This window comes from Rhipicephalus microplus, chromosome 8 (genome assembly GCF_043290135.1).
Source record: "Rhipicephalus microplus isolate Deutch F79 chromosome 8, USDA_Rmic, whole genome shotgun sequence".
Taxonomy (NCBI): domain Eukaryota; kingdom Metazoa; phylum Arthropoda; class Arachnida; order Ixodida; family Ixodidae; genus Rhipicephalus; species Rhipicephalus microplus.
The window spans coordinates 18,857,860-18,877,031 of NC_134707.1; the positions used below are offsets into that span (position 1 = coordinate 18,857,860).

At 45.1% G+C, this 19,172-nt stretch overlaps 1 protein-coding gene across 2 annotated transcripts in view; it reads right to left on the minus strand.

The window, feature by feature from the left end:
* senju (UDP-galactose transporter senju) overlaps positions 1 to 19,172 on the minus strand; it is a 36,839-nt gene that overhangs the window by 4,895 nt on the left and 12,772 nt on the right. The window contains exons 1-5 of one of the 2 annotated variants that reach the window (XM_075871219.1): positions 12,608 to 15,050; positions 11,758 to 11,875; positions 3,497 to 3,543; positions 1,880 to 2,019; positions 375 to 551 (exon numbers count right to left, since the gene is read on the minus strand). In XM_075871219.1, coding sequence (XP_075727334.1) covers positions 375 to 551; positions 1,880 to 2,019; positions 3,497 to 3,543; positions 11,758 to 11,810 — 417 coding nt within the window. In that variant the 5' untranslated portion in view covers positions 11,811 to 11,875; positions 12,608 to 15,050. Of the gene's footprint in view, positions 1 to 374; positions 552 to 1,879; positions 2,020 to 3,496; positions 3,544 to 11,757; positions 11,876 to 12,607; positions 15,051 to 19,172 lie in introns of those variants that run through there. The other variant, XM_037417411.2, reaches the window with a different exon arrangement.

Here is a 19,172-nt window from a genome sequence, read left to right on the forward strand (position 1 = left end):
CCCCGTCAGATCATCTGGGTTCAACTGTATTGAAGATATGACATCTCAGCTGTGTATTATTACGCTTCAATGCTGATCACACTCGCACTGACATTCATCACGAAACGGTGTTGTTGGAATGTCGTCAAATTTAGCGGCAGGGCAATCTTTAAGACAGTAAAAAGGAGCCTTTAAAAACTCGTCGTATAAGCTCAAACCTCATTATAACGAAGTTGCATCTTACACAAAAATAAGTTCGTTACATCTGGAAATTTCTCATAACAGTTTATTACTAACACTATATGTGTAGCAAGACTATTTTTGTTTTACTTCGCTACAACCGATATTTAGTTATATCCAGATTCGTTGTATCTATGTCTGAGTGTAGTACTCACTTGCAGCAGCAGCAGCAACATGTGACCACTGAACAAACTGCTGAAGATGCCGGCCACCTTGCCGCCTGCGGCATGTGGCGACTTTGAGGGCAGACCGAGGTGCTTCACGATGCATCCTGCAGTCAGCAACAGCAGGGACAGCCACTGCTTTCGCGTCAGCTGTTTCTTGAAGAGCACCTGCGCACGAAATGCGTACACATAGCGTGGGCCAAGTTCCGCTGGTCCTAGCATCTGTTACGTCATTCTGGTAGGAGAAATGCAGTTTTGCAGGTAAGACAGCGCGTGGGGCAGACAACCAATAATCTTGCCTAATCTAGCTCTGCCGCGATAGTGGTTCTTTATCACGATTTTCTTGATTTTGCGCCTTTCGTGGTTCCAGCAAATAATATCAATGCACTGTTCCTGATGTTTAAAAACCACTCTGGTTAGGTATTCAATTGGCGTGTATTTTCTTGGAAAAAAAGTAGTTTGATTGGAGCCACTGTTAAGTCTTAATTAAATACCTTAATTGCATACAAAAAATTTTGTTTAAATGTTCCACTTTCATTTAAGGTCGCTTTCAATTAAGGTAATATAACAATGGGGGATATCACTCGAAAGCTCTAGGGTAACCAGTGGTATATACGAGAATACCTACCAAACTGGAAAAAATAATACTGGTTCACATGAAGTTCAGACACGCTATGAGAGTAACGTTCACTGAATTTGGGTTCCGCTCCAGATTGAGTTTTAATTTAGGTGCAGTTTTCAGTTGACGATTTGGTTTGACAATGTGGCATAAACAGAAGCAGCTCGGTTAGCATAGCACCGAGTTTAACAAGCGGTAATATAGAATTACCATTATAAATCTAATAACTGGTTGTATCCCATATATCCGTCAGTGTAAAGCATCAGCAGGCAGTCAACGTGCAATTAATTTTTGCTGGTAGAACTCGACGTGCGGACCAGCAGTTGTCTGTATTAGCATAAAATAAGACATCACTTTGTTCTCACCAGCTGGCAGTAACTACTGAATTCTGGATGCAATATTAGGCAGTCATGGACCGGCAACAACAGTTTTACTTTATGGAATGTGCACACCAACATATTCAAAATGCATTTAGCATGTCGTTGGACGAAGCGCCATAAGTGTCACAATGTGTCACAATACCAGCGTTGTTACGGCCGTGCACATACACATTCACTCATTATATTCATAACGAGGGCACAGCACAAAATGTTATATTATAGCCATCATCATCACTAGTCTGACTACTCCCACTGCAGGACAAAGGGCTCTCCCATTATCCGCCAGTCAACTCGTCCTGTGGTTGCTGCTGCCACTTTATACCCACCAACTTCCTAATCTCATATGCCCGCCTAACCTTTTGTCTCATTCTCAACTGCTTGCCTTCTCTCAGAAACCAGTCTGCCATCTTTAATGACCAGTGGTTATATTTCCTGCACGAGGGCAAAGTACTATTACTGTAGTAATTTCTAATTACTAACTTTGTGAACGCACTCACCTGAAAGGAAAGGCCGGTGATGACAACCCTAAACTGCAGCAGCAGGTTGTAAGTGGTTGGGTCAAATGCAGCCAGGTTGACGAAGGCCAGGTTGTTGTAGAAACAGTACAGCAGCGCAGGCACGAAATACAGGAAGAGCACTGGTGCAGTGAGAATGACGCAGCATTACTTTTACACAGTCAAAGCTTGTAAAAACAAGGTCCACCTGACATGAAAGAGCATTTTTCTACATGCAATAATTCATTACAAATGTATACACGTACACTCAACCTCATTATAACAAAGTTGCATCTTGCAACAACTTGCAACAAAAAGCTAGGTTTTTTATATCCAATAATTTGCTCTAAAGAAATATTCCTAATGATATATCTACTGTAAAATTATTCTTAAATACCTTCGTTATAACCGATATTTCGTTATATCTGGCTTTGTTATATCAAAGTTTGAGTATGTAACAGTGTTTTAACAGCAGTACCATTCTTCATTTACCATGGTTATAACCGATAATTCTTTCAATCCGTATTTGCCACCTCAAGGTTCGAATGACCATGAAATCAGCTTGGTATTCTTGGCAGCATGCAGTTTCCGTGCATCACGGGACAAGCTATGTTCTCGCATGCTAAGCTTGTTCAGAATGAGTTTGGTCAAATGGCTGTCGACATTTGAAGGCAGCAAAGTATATGAATGCCAGTGAGGTCAACTTAGGAGGACAACTTTCAGCTTGTCCATACATATATCTGTCAACTTGCCTTGTGATATATATATATGCATGTCCAAGAGATGTCCTGTGGCATTCATAAAAATTTCTATCACTCAATTTTCTTCTTTTGTCATGATGACCATTGGAGCAAAGTGATAGAGTGTGAGATGAAAAGGCAGTGGAAAAAAACTGTTATGCTTTTTTGATGGCAAGTTACTGCTCATTTTACCGCAAACATGCACAGAATAGTGAATAAACTATGACCTATTCTGCATTAAAATTTCAAGGGGATAACTGTAGACAAATTATACCACTAATCCACTGGCATAAAACAACAACCAGGTCATTCAAGAGTATACAACTAGGCAAGTCTTTGCAAAAATTTGCGCATAAGAACTTTTACTCAGAACAGCTTGAAATGAGGCCTGTTCTATTCTACAACGTATCATTATAAATTTGAAACAGTTAACAGCCACAAGTTTTCATGTCATGAAATTCGAAAAATATATTTTTTTTTGCTAGCAGTCTAACTTAACGCAGTCTCTATTGAGTCAAGGAACGCTGAATGAGGCCGATAGATTTAAGATTTTTGTAGAAAACAACAAAGAACATGGGGACAATGCAAAAAAACACAAAAGACGAGTGCCCACCTTTGTGTTGCTTCGCTTTGGCCCTGAATCTTCCTCCAAAATTGCTAAGACAAATGGGCATGCTACTTGTTTAACAGTTTTTTTTTGTTCATATTTTCCTGTTTAAATGGTGTCCCTTGCAAAAATATTGTTGTTCAACAACAGCTGCTGCTTTTCAGGTGTACTTATTGTCTTCTGTCCACCAAATTGACTGTAAAAGCATTCGTTCTGCATCTAAGCCTGGCACTTTCAACCATTCTAAGCCAATGTAGTTTCATTTACACGTACCTTTTCGGTTTTTGCCGATTTCCGTGAGCAACGACTGAAATGAATGGCTGTGAAAGTAAAAAAACAATTAGAAAGCATGTTACAATCATGCGAACTGTTTTTGTATCCTCACAGCTATTTCAAAAAAGCTGCAGAATAAATTTTTAAATCTTTCGCCGAATCTTTTAAGACCGAAAATTCTATAAACTAAAAGACTTCACCGTAGCACTTGAACAAATTTCTATGAGATCACATATGAAAGGAAAGGGGAAGGGGAGAGGGAACGATCCCTACACATGACACGAGCAGCTAGCTAAACAAGACACCACATATAACTAAGTACCTGCAACACGAATTTAATGAGAGAAACAAAATGACAAGCTAAGCACAAACCAACTGTGCAGTTGCCAAAACCAAACATTAGTAAATTCTTGTAAGCTAGGCAAAAAAAAAAGTTATGAATTAAGCCATCGATGTCTACAACATTTATTTTTGCCCGATGATACTTTCATTCCACTCTCACCCCACTTACACATTTTTTTTTTTTTTGGAGACGAAACAAGAAAAGCAACCGCCGACAGCATTGCCAACATGAAGTGAGACAATGGATCATCACCACGCGATGATGCCATTTTGTGACTTCATGTAGCATGGCATCGCATGACGACATGGTATTGTTGCTTGGCTAAGGGTGGTCCAATCCAGGGTGCACTGCAGAGCCATGTTAGGTGCTCAAAGCTTTTCTCCTTCGGGAGAGGGGGTTGGGGTTACAATTAACTCATAAGATGGCTTTCACGTTCCAGTCGCCTTAGGTGAATGCATGTGAAAACATGCGCGAGTTCTTTTTTTTTATGCGAAGCATTTTTCTTTTCAATAAAGGCACTGTCAGCGTCCATCCGTCCGCCCTTCCATTCATCTATTTATTCATACGTCCGTCCACCCGTCCGTCTATTCGTCCGCCCGTCCATCCATTCATCCGTCCATCTATCCGTCCATCCATTCGTTTATCCGTCCATTCATACATACATCCATCCGTCCATACATCCATCCGTCCATACATCCGTCCGTCCATATATCCATCCGTCCATATATCCATACATTCGTCCGTCTATTCGTCCATTCATCCGTCTGTCCATCCATCCATCCATCAATCCATCGATATGTCCATACATCCATTCATCCGATCATCCGTCCATCCATTTGTCCGTCCATCCATCCATCAATCCGTCTCTTCCGAGGGTGGAAAGGGAGAAATATGGGTTAGCATCAAGCCCATGCAGCCTTTGACAAGATTAGAGGCACTGCGCCGTGCTCCCGACAGGGTTGCAGAAATTAGGTGCCTTTTCTCATCTTCTAACCACTACCACCACAAGATTAGTCGATGATCTGTCACGTGCAAAGCTATGGCTGCCAATGCTACTGGCCATTTCACAGCAATATGCGGGACCCGAGTGTGCTCACTGAGTTGTGTAGCTTATTATATTAAATGCCAGGGGGGAGGGGGTGGAGCACTGATTGGCCCACACTGCACTCCCCTTCGGACTCGCGCGCAATTCACATTGGCCGAAGGCACCGCGTCGGGCAGCACGTGACTTTAAGGGACAGATAAATCATAAGAGAGCCCACCGAACTGTACGATGTCCCTTCGCAAGTTGTCTGATAACCATCGTGGTCTCTTCATATCACTGACGTTGGACGGTAAGGCGCAGATGAGCCACCATGTATACAACGCACGCATCCATCTCTTTTTATTCAATGTGTACTGTATGTATCGACAGTAAAGCCAGAGTCCTTCAATGCTTTTATTGAAGTATTGAAGGACTCTGGTAAGGCGGACCGAGGCGCGCTTTTGTAGCGTTAAGCAAACGCTTATTCATATATACGTTCGGTCGCGGTCAAGGCTATCGACATCCGCACGGCGGTGCCAGGGGCGGCGCCACGACGCGAACCGCGACGGAAAGAAAAAAAAAACAGGTAAAACAAACAAGCCCCGCTGACAAAAAAAAAACCGCACGACCATATGCCGTGCATCCATCGTCATACTTGTATAACTGTACATCAAAAGGCGGATGACTGTCCACATACAAAGGCACGTCATCATTTGGGATTACGACACGAGCCGCTTGGGTGCTTTCGAGAAGGAATGAAAGAGACGGGAATTCGATGCGTCGTGCGACGGTTTGTCACCATTGAGAAACCGTTGCCATTCATCATCACACAAGAGCTCTCACAAGCTAGACTTTGCGCACTTTACGGGATACCGAAAGAAAACGAAATGAGAAACATGCGCGGTTGACGTGGACACGCAATATATAGACATTAGCGACATTGCTACCAACATGAAAAGCGAGATATTTTTTTTTTCATTGGGAACGCCGCACGCCCTCATGCGCGGTCACAACAATCACGTATGGGTGTCGGGTCAACCTGACATCAGCTCGACAAACGGTAGCCTCCTTCCTCTCCGAACATTCACTTCCTGTCGAATGCACGCATTAACACAACAACGCAAATGGTCAGATTACGTGCTTGTCACATGCACATTAAAGGGACTTGCGGGCGGTGGCGTCTAGCCATGCGTGAAATCACTGCGCGAAATTAAGTCAGTGTCGAAATGATTAACGTTGATTACCGTTCACAGGACGGAAGGAAAACGGGAAGGAGGGAATATGTGATCGTAGGGGAATTTACTTAGTTAATTTACAGAGCGTTTGCACATTTCCTTTACTTTGTAAAAGAAAATTGTAAAATTTTCTTCTGTTACCCGAGGCAGCAGAGGAAAATGCAAACTATAGTATAGTGGTAGTACATATAGGCCTGACAATAAGGTCGAAAGGCCCGGCCTTTCGGCCGTCTAAGGAATGCAAACAGGTGCACCGGTACCCATCTTATTGCTAAACTATACTATAGAAAGCTATGCCATCCCTACCCTCTCCTCCTTTCTCATTATACTAAGGAAAGCTACGCCATCACTACCCTCTCCTTTCTCATTATACTATACAAAGATATGCCAACCCTAGCCTCTCCTCCTTTCTTACAATATTATAAAAAGGCTGTGCCATCCCATAATCTTCTCCTTTCTCAATCTACTGTACAACACTATGCCACCCTATACCCTCTCCTCCTTTCTCATTATACTATACGAAGCTATGCCATTCTATACCCTCTCCTCCTTTCTCATACGATACAAAGCTATGCCGTCCCCACCCTCTCCTCTTTTCTTACTATACTATAGAAAGCTATGCCATCCCATACTCTCCTCCTTTCCCACTATACCATACAAAGCTATGCCACCCCCTACCCTCGCCTCCTTTCTTACTATACTATAGAAAGCTATGCCATCCCATACTCTCCTCCTTTCCCACTATACCATACAAAGCTATGTCACCCCCTACCCTCGCCTCCTTTCTTACTATACTATAGAAAGCTATGCCATCCCATACTCTCCTCCTTTCCCACTATACCATACAAAGCTATGCCACCCCCTACCCTCGCCTCCTTTCTTACTATACTATAGAAAGCTATGCCATCCCATACTCTCCTCCTTTCCCACTATACCATACAAAGCTATGCCACCCCCTACCCTCGCCCCCTTTCTTACTATACTATACAAAGCTATGTAATCCCATACTCGTTCTTCCTTTCTTACTATACTATACAAAGATATGCCATCCTATACCCTAGCCTCTTTTCCAATAGGAGTTGCTATGCCGAACTGCTTGGCACTTCACCCCCTTCGTGGGTTCTCGAAAACCCACTCACGATTTTACACGAACCGCTGTTAAAAAAAAAGCAGTCAGAAAATTTTCCGCGTTCATTCACAGTGCACGCAACTATAACAAAAGACGCGGCATACACGCACGTCGCGATAACGCAATCCAAGCGATGCGTCAGCGTCCTCTTCCCCAAGCAGAGATCAAAAGCCCGCCCGTGCGCCGACTCAGCGCCCGTCAAAGGCGAGGCGAGGTGGCGCAGCTATGGCAGCAGACGGACAACGCAACGGGCGCGTTGTCGTGACCCGAATCGTAAATCCATTCCCATACACGCACGGTACATCACTCGCGTATATTAAATATATGGCGTATACAAAGGGACAGTACCTCCACAATACCACGCCACCCCCCTCCCCACCCTTCTCACACATCGCACCGACATACAAAAATACGCGCATTTCCTTCAGTAAGCATACGAGCGTTGTTGCCACCGGCAACAACGCCGACGCCGGCGTTGCAAAAAAAAAGGCGTTGACGTGTAAGCGGAGTTTGAGCGAACGCGTGCCCCTCCAAGGTTAGCAGCTGTCTCCACCGAGCTAAAGCCGACGGCGAAACTCGCGTGGCGCTTGAAAGCTTGACATGTCGCGGAGGACGCATATGTTCGAAGCGCCGCGAATTTCGACGTCAAGAAACCTGTAAACCATAATAGTAGTAGTGGCCTGTCGGAGAGGTGCCATCTACTGCGGTGCAAGCGCGACCAAAGACTATTGTTTCAAAGGTACAATGCCTTCTTCAAGCGTCAAGGCCTCGGTGCATCTTCAAATTCAACGTGTTCAAGAAATGAGTACAACCACTTTTCGCTGCTGTGCCGGCTGTGCTTTCTTGTGGCATTGCAATAAAGAGCTCAGATTGGCAAGAGACCGAGAAGAAAGAGAGAAACGAAGAAAAAAAATAGAACGTAATAGGCAAAAAAAGAGGTAAAAAAAAGAGCAAGACGGGAAGAGAAATGCATATAAATACAGAGAGAAACAAATTTAGAGCAAAGCAAAAAAGAAAAGAGAGAGCATGGTAGACGAAGCGATAAATAGAGAAAAATAGAAACAGAGACAATAATTAGCCAGATAAAGAAATAGAAAAAGAGGAGAAAAAAGGGCAAAAAAATGGCAGCATATCCACGGAGTGAATGATGGAGAGTGGGGCGAAGAATTCGTCTGTCCATTCGTTCTTGCTTCCGTCTGTCCATCCGTCCGTCAGTGTGACCGTCCATGCGTCCATCAGCCCGTCCGTGCGTGCGTCTGTTCGTGCAGCCGCCCCTGCGTTCGTCCATGCAGCCGCCACTGCGTCCGTTCATGCGTCCATCCATGCATCTGTCTATGCGTCCGTTCGTCCATCTATTCAACACTCCAAGTACCACCATCTCGCATCTTTTCATCATATATTCCCCATATAGAAGCACCGCCATCCAGCGGACATTCCAAGGACTAAACGAGAGGTGGCACACGCACACTTTCTTACGGCTTGCGCTTCGGGTCCACTTCCCACCTTTAACCACCTCGAGTTCATGGTATATACTGGTTCACTGTATTCATGGCACTGCGGCCGAACGCTCGCTAAACCTTTCGAAAACCAAGGAGGTTACGCCCAGCGAGTATGACGTAGCAAACTTTTTCAGTCAGATAGTGCTCAATGTACATGCCAATGGCTGCTAATGGGAAATGAGGGGCGGAGAATTCGGCTTTCACTTTCTTACGGCTTGCGCTTCGTATCTACTTCCCATTTTCAACCACCTCGAGTTCATTCATGGTATATACAAGTTCATTGTATTCATGGCGCTGCGGCCCAACGCTCGCTAAACCTTTCTAAAGCTAAGGAGGTTACACCCAGCGAGTATAACGTAGCAACCCTTTCTTGTAAGATAGTGCTCAATGTACATGCCGAAGGCTGCTAATGGTGATCGCAGCCTGCGCGTTAACTAAAAGCCGAATGCTCCTGTCTCACATGCCCCATTAGCAGCCATTGACATGTACATTGAGCACTATTTTTTATTGTTCAACAACGCACAGAAGAAGTCTCTCACCAGCACCACTTTGGAGGTCGAAATGTTATACTTGTTACATACTACGGGGGACGAACGGGTGCCGCTAAAGGGAGCTTTGCCCCTAAAATAAAAACAACCTATGGGAATGCCGCCCAACTCCATTGCTCTTCAGGCCTGGCACGAAGCCACCTTATTACTATTTTTTCTTTCTCAATGAACACCGCGTTAACAGCGCCCGCACGACTACGAACACTCGCGCATGCGCAACATCGCGTCCTTCAGTGTTGTATACACAACGAACACGGCGGCTTCGCAACGTCCACCTATGACCTCCGCACGTCGGCTTGCAGCTCGCGCCGCAAATGCGTGGATGATCCCTCCGCAGAAACGTACACTCAATGCAGAGACGTATATAATAAGTACACGCATACGTCGTCGTGTATTCGCGTCAAGCTGTCCACACACTTGCATACACGAACGACGCGAAAAGCCGACGCGTTAGCCAAGAGCCGAAGCGGGAATCCGCACACCTATCAGGCACAATTCGACGAATACACGTCCGTTCAACTGACAGCCGAGGATGATGCGCCAGTCAACTATATATAGACGAACGTGTAAGAAAAAGCGACTGGGATTTCACACAGATGTGTTGCCGAGAATCCACGCGTACATAGTTAGAGAATACGCTTCGACGAGCGTAGAAGTGCCGTTTCTTGGAGAGATAGACGGGGAGTTTCAAATTACGTCTCCTCACATCGGACACGCCACATATACACCTGAAGCAGGGTTTTTTTTTTTTTTTTCATGAATTGACGTTAGAGGGTGTGTCCAAAAAACCTGGACGAATCTGTTTTCTATATTGTATCTTCTTTATTAACTGAGGTGCAATATGACCTAAGCCAGTTCCGGTGTCGCGTCAGAAAACGCTTAATGGCTCCTATAGCACATAGCGTAGCAATGCATATAAAGTAGCATAGAATGGGAAAGCGCAGTGGGGGTGAGGAGGACCAAAATGAGGAGAGGTTAAAGCATGACATATGGTCTTGTAGAGATTACAGCAAGGAAGGCGAAGTAAGGGTGAGGGTGGAGAACGATAAAGGTTAGGTAAGAGGGTAAATTATATAACATAGCACGGTATAGCATATCAAGGGGTGGGAAAGAGGAGTGAAGGTAAGCAGGGGTGATGTGAGCGTTAGAAGAAGGGAAATGGGGGAGGGGCACATAGAAACAGATAAAGTTTACAGAAAGGGAGGTGTAGACAGTGTTAAAGAAAGATGATGATAAAGGAAGATGAAGAGACAACTCAATCTGCGCTATCCAGGTGATGACGCTCACACACCATATTCCCCAGGCGTAAGACTGCTTTTGTGTTTCATCTGTGCCGACGTGGTTCGCGTAGGACAACCAACGTACGTTTGTCACTCCGATACTAATAGTTAATATATTGCGACAAAATAAGTATTGGACTTTATGCAAGAAATAAAGCAGCACCCACGAAACTGAACGACGTGGGACTACATACACACACTTTCCGGACCGTGGAGCGAGAATACGAAGGATGACGTCACTGTCCCGGCGCTTCCGGGAGGTCAGGCCCGTTTACCACAGTTCATGGGGGATTATGGCGGCCCGAAGGGGATTATGGCGTCGCCGAGACAGCCTTCCGTGAGAAGGTGTATTCGGGGCAAACCATTTTTCAGGCTACGTGAATTAAAATTTCTCGTCTCGGAAAATCGCTAAATATTATGCGGGTGCCAATTCAGAAAAACTATGGTCAGTGTATACACCTTTTCACAGGAAGGGAAAAAAGTGCCGCCATATCCACGAAGTGAATGATGATGAGTGGGCGAAGCTCTGGAGGAAAACCTGGTAAACCATGAATCTTCCGTACATTTTGCCTACTCGATTTTATTACAATGCTCCCCCTAGCGTACGTCGCCGCACTAAATCGAACGATTGCCTTCTACCAATGACACGTGCCATATGTGACATCATTCCTATTTTATAACATCTCGCATCTTTCATCATCAACTACAAGTACCGCCGTCTAGTTTATAACATCTTGCATCTTTTCATCATCAGCTACAGGTCCCGCCATCTAGTGAGCACGGAAAGAACTAAACGAGAGGTGGCTACATGCAGGAGACGGTGCCGCCATCTAGTGAACACTGCAAGAACTAAACGAGAGGAGGCGACATACGGGAGACGGTACCGCCATCTAGTGGACACTGCAAGAACTAAACGAGAGGTGGCTACATACAGGGGACGCACAGCCCACGCCTAAAGGAGCTTCGCCCCTAAAAAAAAAAAAACCGCCATGATGGGCTGTGCGCGGGAGTACGAAGGCTAAGGACGCAGCGTTGTCAGTGCATTTTCGAGGGGACGCGCCAATTTGCACAGCCCAAGGAGGGCTATGGCGGCGCCCAGGGAGGCGTTTGTGAAAAGGTGAATACAGCCTCTTAAGAAGAGAGGGGAGGGGGAGAGAGGCACGTGTAAGGAGAATTCTTAGATGCGTGGGAAACGCCACTCACTCTCTGAGGTAGAGCAGCGTGGCGGCGAGCAGCTTGCACAGCTCGGTGAGCATCACCACCGTGGTGACGTTGTAGTCGTACCGGTCCTGCGAGTTCTTGGTCGCCGTCACCAAGATGCCTGTATGTGCAAGAAATACAAGTATTTTTTTTCATACAAAGTTCTCGCGAGGCGTAAGGGTACCTATACTACGATGATCTATTGTATACAAGGCGCGTGTATTCAGCAAACGCATAGAAAAGCTTAGCTACACGCCACGGTTGCCGACTGCTGACCCGCAGGTCGCGGGATCGAATCCCGCCCGCGACGGCCGCATTTTCCATGGAGGCGATGAATACTGAGGCCCGTGTACTTAGATCTAGGCCAGTTAAGGAACGCCAGGTGGTCGAAATTTTCGGAGAGGTCCAATAAAGCGTATTTCACGATGATATCCTGGTTTCGGGACGTAACACTCCAGATAATAATAATAATAATAATAATAATAATAATAATAATAATAATAATAATAATAATAATAATAACAATAATATAAACCTTCCTTAGTCCTGACTTTTTTTTTCTTCCTTCCTATTCTAACGCTATCAGCGCCAACCACATTAACCAATAACCTGGGATTTTACGGTCCACAACATCATTATGATATTGTAGCGAAACGTCGGGGTTGTTCAAAGTTAGGCGCATCGGACGACCAGGGAGACGAATAAGTGTGGGTGAAACTCCGCGGAGGCAATCAATGAGACGTCAACACGATGATTTCGGGGAGCACTCATTGGGGGTTTATTTAGCTAACACAACTTCAATTTACAAAATGCACTGGGTCACAAAGACAAAACATAGAAAATGGTGACATACCCCTCGGCCTGCATGGCCTGGTCTCCCGTGGTGAGATCCGCTGTTTACCCCTACTCCACTCACTTTTCAAGTTCAAACATCCTCTTTTTAACCCTTGGTCGAACAAAGAGTCTTCACAAAAACCAATCACATGTTGGGACTCGCAGCATCACAACCAATCACAGAAACACTTTCATAAAAGGCACTACAGTTGTAAAAACCTCCTTACCAAATGGTGGTGGTAGTGGTTACAATGAAGAGGAAAAAGGCACCTAATTTCTGTCTGCCTTCAGGCGACACGGCGCAGTGCCTTATAGGGGTGGGGTGAAGGAGGGATAAAAAGGATAGAAGGAAAGTAGAAGCAGAAGAAGACAGCCAACGAGAGGAAAAAGAAGGAGATAGGAAAGTGGGGATCCGGTCGAAGCAGTCCAAGGGCGGGGTGCCACAATGCGAGAGCTACACGGCGTCAGGAGACCGCGGAGGGCGAACCAGTCGGCGGGAGCTACGCTGAAGTCGGAGATCGCGAGGGCACAACCGTCCAGCTTGAAATCCTGCGAGCGAATCCTTACCAAATGGTGGTAGTGGTTACAATGAAGAGGAAAAAGGCACCTAATTTCTGTCTGCCTTCAGGCGACACGGCGCAGTGCCTTATAGGGGTGGGGGGAAGGAGGGATAAAAAGAATAGAAGGAAAGTAGAAGCAGAAGAAGACAGCCAACGAGAGGAAAAAGAAGGAGATAGGAAAGTGGGGATCCGGTCGAAGCAGTCCAAGGGCGGGGTGCCACAATGCGAGAGCTACACGGCATCAGGAGACCGCGGAGGGCGAACCAGTCGGCGGGAGCTACGCTGAAGTCGGAGATCGCGAGGGCACAACCGTCCAGCTTGAAATCCTGCGAGCGAATCCTTACCAAATGAAACACGCAAAGGGATAAGTTCTCCGCACGGGACACTCTCTCCCATACCAGGCCGTGCTGCCTCCTTCGGCCGACTACCGTCGGCGGCCGTTCCCACGCTCGGGCCCCGTAAGTTCTTTCATTAACTGTTGCTTCCTAGAAGCGTCCTTAAGAGCGATGGGTACACCATTGCTTACCAGGTGTACATGCGACAGCGAGACGCCCCGACATCCTAACAACAGCGCGAGAGAATATGGTCGTTTACCTGCCGCCACTATGTCTCGGTCAGGCTAAGTGGTCGCGTCCCCATGTCATTCTCAATGACACGCGTGCCTGTTAACAATGGCTTAGACTCAGACGGTGGCGCCGGACCTGCCTCTTGCTAGACGCTTTTCCGAGTAAGCTTTCCCCTTCTAATCCCGAACGGGGGCGACCTTGACTGCTCCGTTTGTAAGCCGTAAATGCAGCGTGTAGGCGCCTGTCCCAGGCTGGAAAACACGATTTATCCCACATTCCATTAAAGTCAAAAGCCGAAGCTCTGTAATGGCCAGAGAAACAAACCCAAAGGTAGAAGAGTACAAGGAAAGACTTAAAAAAGAAGCGGAGGAGTTGGTTTTGCACAAATTTCCTGAGAAGATACTGGAGCTGGAAACCTTGCTCTCGCGACAATATATAGGCCGTACCGGAGGTATATTGAAATTTCGACCTCTATGGGTACCCAGATCGCACAGGATTATCGGCGTAAAACGAAATGCAAACAGCGGCAATCGTCAGCAATGGTTCTGTGCGCGGTCATCGCCGCGGGCATGCGCATGTGCTGCCCACTCGGGGCCCTTAAATAACTATGACTGGACGGCGCGCACTAGACAATTTCTAGTGCACGTACACCGACCGCTCTTCGGGTTATTTAATGGCGATAGTATGCACGGTTCCCTTGCATTTCGCGCTAAAAGACCCTATAAATAGGGTTCTTTTAGCAAGTTACGGAAATGGGTGGTATTGGTACTTGAAGGAAGAGGGCACCTGATATCTGTCTGCCTTAAGCCGACACGGCGCAGTATACCGTGCCCAAATACGGTAAGGCAGTATACGGTAGCACGCGCTCCTCCTTTCCAGAGACGGTATCCGCCACGGACGGAAGGTCTCTCGTTTACAATGTGCAGGCAGGCAAACCACAACAAGGCGGGACAATCTTTGAAAGAGCTTTTTGCGTTGTTGCGATACCTGCACTGGTAAAATGTCTACGACCGGGAAAGTTGCAGCAGTACGGTAATACCGTACCGTATTTGGGTACCGCGTTTCCGCAACTCGCTAAAAGACCCTAATGCCACGGCGGCAATCGAAACCACGTTTTACGGGTCGGCACCCGAGTTTTGCAACCACTGTGTACCACTGCGGCGGCCAGAGCAAGCGAGGATGTACAAAGATAGCAAACTGCTCACGGTGCGACCCTGAAAGCATATATAAGCTTCCCAGCCCGCGATAAGAAACTGCAGCATTCGATCCCAACGACCATGCATGCCGAGTAGATAACGATTTCGAACAGCTCCTTGCTGTTATCTTGCTGTATTCCAGTAGCTGTATCTTTTTCTCGGATTTTGGAGCTAGCACACCTGCCATAAGAAGCGTCTTCGACAAAAATAGGCAAGGTCAATATCTTGGCACGATATCGCAGAATACACGCGATCGTACGACCGGCGTGATAAGAGAAAACATTCACGCTCACAGTATACAGTGCACATGAACGGCATTACACGCATGCCCAGTTTCACACCATGCAAGAGCAGATTAATAATAATAATAATAATAATAATAATAATAATAATAATAATAATAATAATAATAATAATAATAATAATAATAATTGTAGTTCAGCGATCCAAAACCACGAGGCTGCGGAAAATTCGAACAGCCGGGTTTCTTTAACGTGCACCTAAAATCTACACGGACTTGAAGCATTTTCGCATCCATGAAAAAATGTGGCCTCAGCGGCCGGGATTCGCTCCCGCTACCAACGGGCCAGCAATCGAGCGCTATATTTACTGCAGCGCGGCGGGTTCACCACGAACGGACGTATATACGATGCGGATCGTACGTTCACCATTAACCTTCTTTTTTTCTTTCTTTCTTGCGCTTTCATCGCCCGCCGCACGCACCGAAGCGGCGAGTTGCTCTCCATCGCAGGCGTCTGCAGCGCCACCGTCGACGAGAGAGAGCAGCTGCGTCTAGCGGGACGACAGTTGGCGCGCACAATGGGATGACGGAGAGGGCGAGGCCATATGCTAAAGTGTTTCGCCAGTGTTACAGTAAGCGAGCATTCGTGCGCGCGCTTTTTTTTTTTTATTCGTCTGACAATGGTCGCAACGCACGTCGACACATTAGGGGGAAACTCAATTACGGAAGACGCACCTGCACTCCGCCATTTTCCAGCCTCCCCTCCGCAAACTCAAGTCTCGCAAATCAGACCATGGCGGCCCGTTTTGTTTTTCATTAAATATGGGTTTCATTTCTATTTACGTAAGAATGAAAACATGTTTTGGAATAGAATTAAAAGGAAACGAGCATGGGGTCCGAGCTCGAGCTACTGCATTGTTATTATCCAGTCATCTTCGAACCGGTCGAGTGACTTTCGCGATTCCCATATTTTCGCACAGCTGAGGAGTATCGAACGCAGGCACACACTCAAAAATAATCAGCCTTTAATAAAAAAAATGTTGCATGCGCTATACTGAACAAGCTATTCCGAATAATGTGAAAGAAAAAAAAATCACAGCATATCCACGCAGTGAATGATGATGAGTGGGGCGAAGCATCTGTCAGTCCGTCCGCGCTTTCGTCCGTCCGTTCGTTCTTGCTTCCGTCCGTCCGTCCGTGCGTCAGACAGACAGACGAAGGACAGATGCGGTCAGCGGATGATTCTCAGTTTGGCGATAAAACCCGCCGCAGTTTCGCCCCACCCATCACCATTCACTGCGTGGATATGCTGTTGAGGTGGATACATACATGCATGTACATACAGGTGACGACCGACCAACGCCTTAAGGAGCTTTGCCCCTAAAAAAAAAACGCGGGATTTTAAGTCACACAAGTTAAACCAGCGCCTCTTCAGATTAAACTCGCTGAGAGGAACTACCGTTCGCACGAAGAATGTCATCACACCACGCTACGCCGCAGAAAATGCGCGGGAGACGAAGTTGTCAGCTGCGCTTGTAATAAGCGGATTCGGACTTGTTTTTTTTTTTTTTTCGCGCCCAAGTTCCTTGGATAGAATTTACCAGTCGATTGCCGCTTGTTTTTTTAGGGGGGGGGGGGAGAACTCGTTTGCAATTTTCCAGCCAATCTAATTAGTTCATCAGAATATTGATGTCAGACATACGTTGGTACAATAAACCTATAACTATAATCGTGCACGGGCAAACGTGCGTTCAACAGAACAGACTCTTGAGACAATTCATGTTCAAGAGTAAATCGGTGGTTTCTTTTTAGTGCATATTTTTTTGCACAAACCATACAGTGATTTTTCATCTCCATTTCGCGTTTGATTTTACATCTTTTTAAAATAATAATTAAACATATATCGAAGAATGTGAGATTTTGTGAATATCCGGTTCTTTTGGGATTCTTCACGAATGTCAAGCCTCTTTTTTTTTTTGGGGGGGGGGGGGGGGGGAGATTTCACGGTGATAATTTGCTTGTTATCTGAGCAGCATCTGGCGAACTCTGTTAGAACGGGTCTTTAAAAAAAGAATGGAAATACCAAAGGCAGGAGAAATAGCATATTTTTGTCCCGATGTTTTCATGCAGCATTTCAATGTCGACGCATTTAAATGTCGACCTGGCGTGGAAGCATAAAAAAAAACTATATTCGCGCGACTTTTTTTTTTTTTTTGGCGCACACAGATACGTTATTGTAGCGACGTGACTACCGTGGCCAGATGTTCGCGCATAACTGGTTTTTTTTTTTTTTCAGGTCGAGTCGCACCTGGGCTCTTGCTAGACTATCAAACGGCGACCGGAGTCACAAAAAAAAAAAAAACATACGCGCGCGATACACACGTTTACACGCCATCTTTCTCGAAAAAAAAACGAAGAAAAAAACATCCAATTAGAATTTATTCACTTCAGACGCAAATCTTAACGCACCGTGTACGTATACCTTTGGAAAATTTATACACGAATTCCTTTCCAAGCACTCGATATTCTATCGCAATTCAATGTGGCAAAAGTGTTGGTTTGTGCGTTGTTTTTTTTTTCATGAATTATTTTCTACGTTGAAGAACCCCATGGACACTGGTGGCGTAGCCAGCGAGTGACAAAACATGCCGCCCCTCCCCCCACCCCCCCCCCTTTTTTTTTTGCCATGACATGCCGAGCACAAATTTACATCTGCCTCTCCGGCCCTTGCTTAAAATCATGCAAGTTGACACCACCACCACCCCTCCGAAAAAAAAAAAATCTGTCATTCTGCCATGGTTAGTCGATAGTTCTGGAGTCGTCCACAACAGCAAATATCATGATCATGTAGTGGTTTACATGTTTACATCCTTTTACATGTTTTTTTGTTTTTATTTGATTTCAGAAGTATAGTTTCTCTATTTTAACAACAACAATAAAAGAAACCTATGATTGTAATTAAACTCGACGTAGGTTTAAATTGCTTTTGAAAAGCACAAGGTGGCTACTCAAAAAAAAAAAAAAAAGAAACCTCATTCGTTGTCTAGAGTCCCCTGGAAATGCTCACCTGGCTGCTTGCCTTTGCATTTCACATGAGAAGTTGACTGAAGCCGCATATGCTCAAAATAAGAATGATTAGCTCTCATTAACGAAGGAAACATTTTTTCAGAAACACCTTTTTACCGCATAGATGAGCTTTGATTTATACTTTTAAAATGCATTGTTCGCCAGATCAATTTCTGGGCAACTTCTTGAGTTTAGACAACATCTCTTGGTACTTCTGATAGCCAGATCAGGATGAAATTTTGTCCACACATTCCTTAAACTGGGAAGGCTGCAAGTTTCGCTTTTAAAGCGTTATATCGCGTGTATAATTATTAATAACCTAAAGCAAACAATTACTACGGCTGAGGATTCTAAGAATTTTCACCTTGCAATTTTTCTTGTCCATTAAAATGTCTTCAATCAATTTGAAGCAATCTAGAATTAATTAGGAGCAATAAGGGCCATTAATGGCTCATAACTAGAAATGTTTAGCGACGTAAAAAGTTTGTACAAAACGAACTACACTTTACACATTCTCATGGCACAAAACGAAAACTGCGCAACTTATTATAAAATTTAATACATATTTGAAATCAGCGTAAAAGGCTATATACACAGCAAAAAATTTCATTCCTCTAGGTTACAGATTAATGGGACTTTTTTTTCGGCTCGCATCTTTCCTTAAACCCCATTGGTGAATAATAATAATAATAATAATAATAATAATAATAATAATAATAATAATAATAATAATAATAATAATAATAATAAACTGGTGTTAACGCGGGCGTCCGAATATCTATGTATCAATTGAGAATTTATGGAAGCTTGTGTTTCAATCAATACAGTTTATAAGAAAGTATTGAAGCGTAATATTAGTCACAAGTCAGTGGAACGTGTGAGAGGATTACTGTACTGGTGTAGGAGAGGAAGTTGAGGTGATGAAGTGCTTAATATGGGGCGAATAAGACGCGAT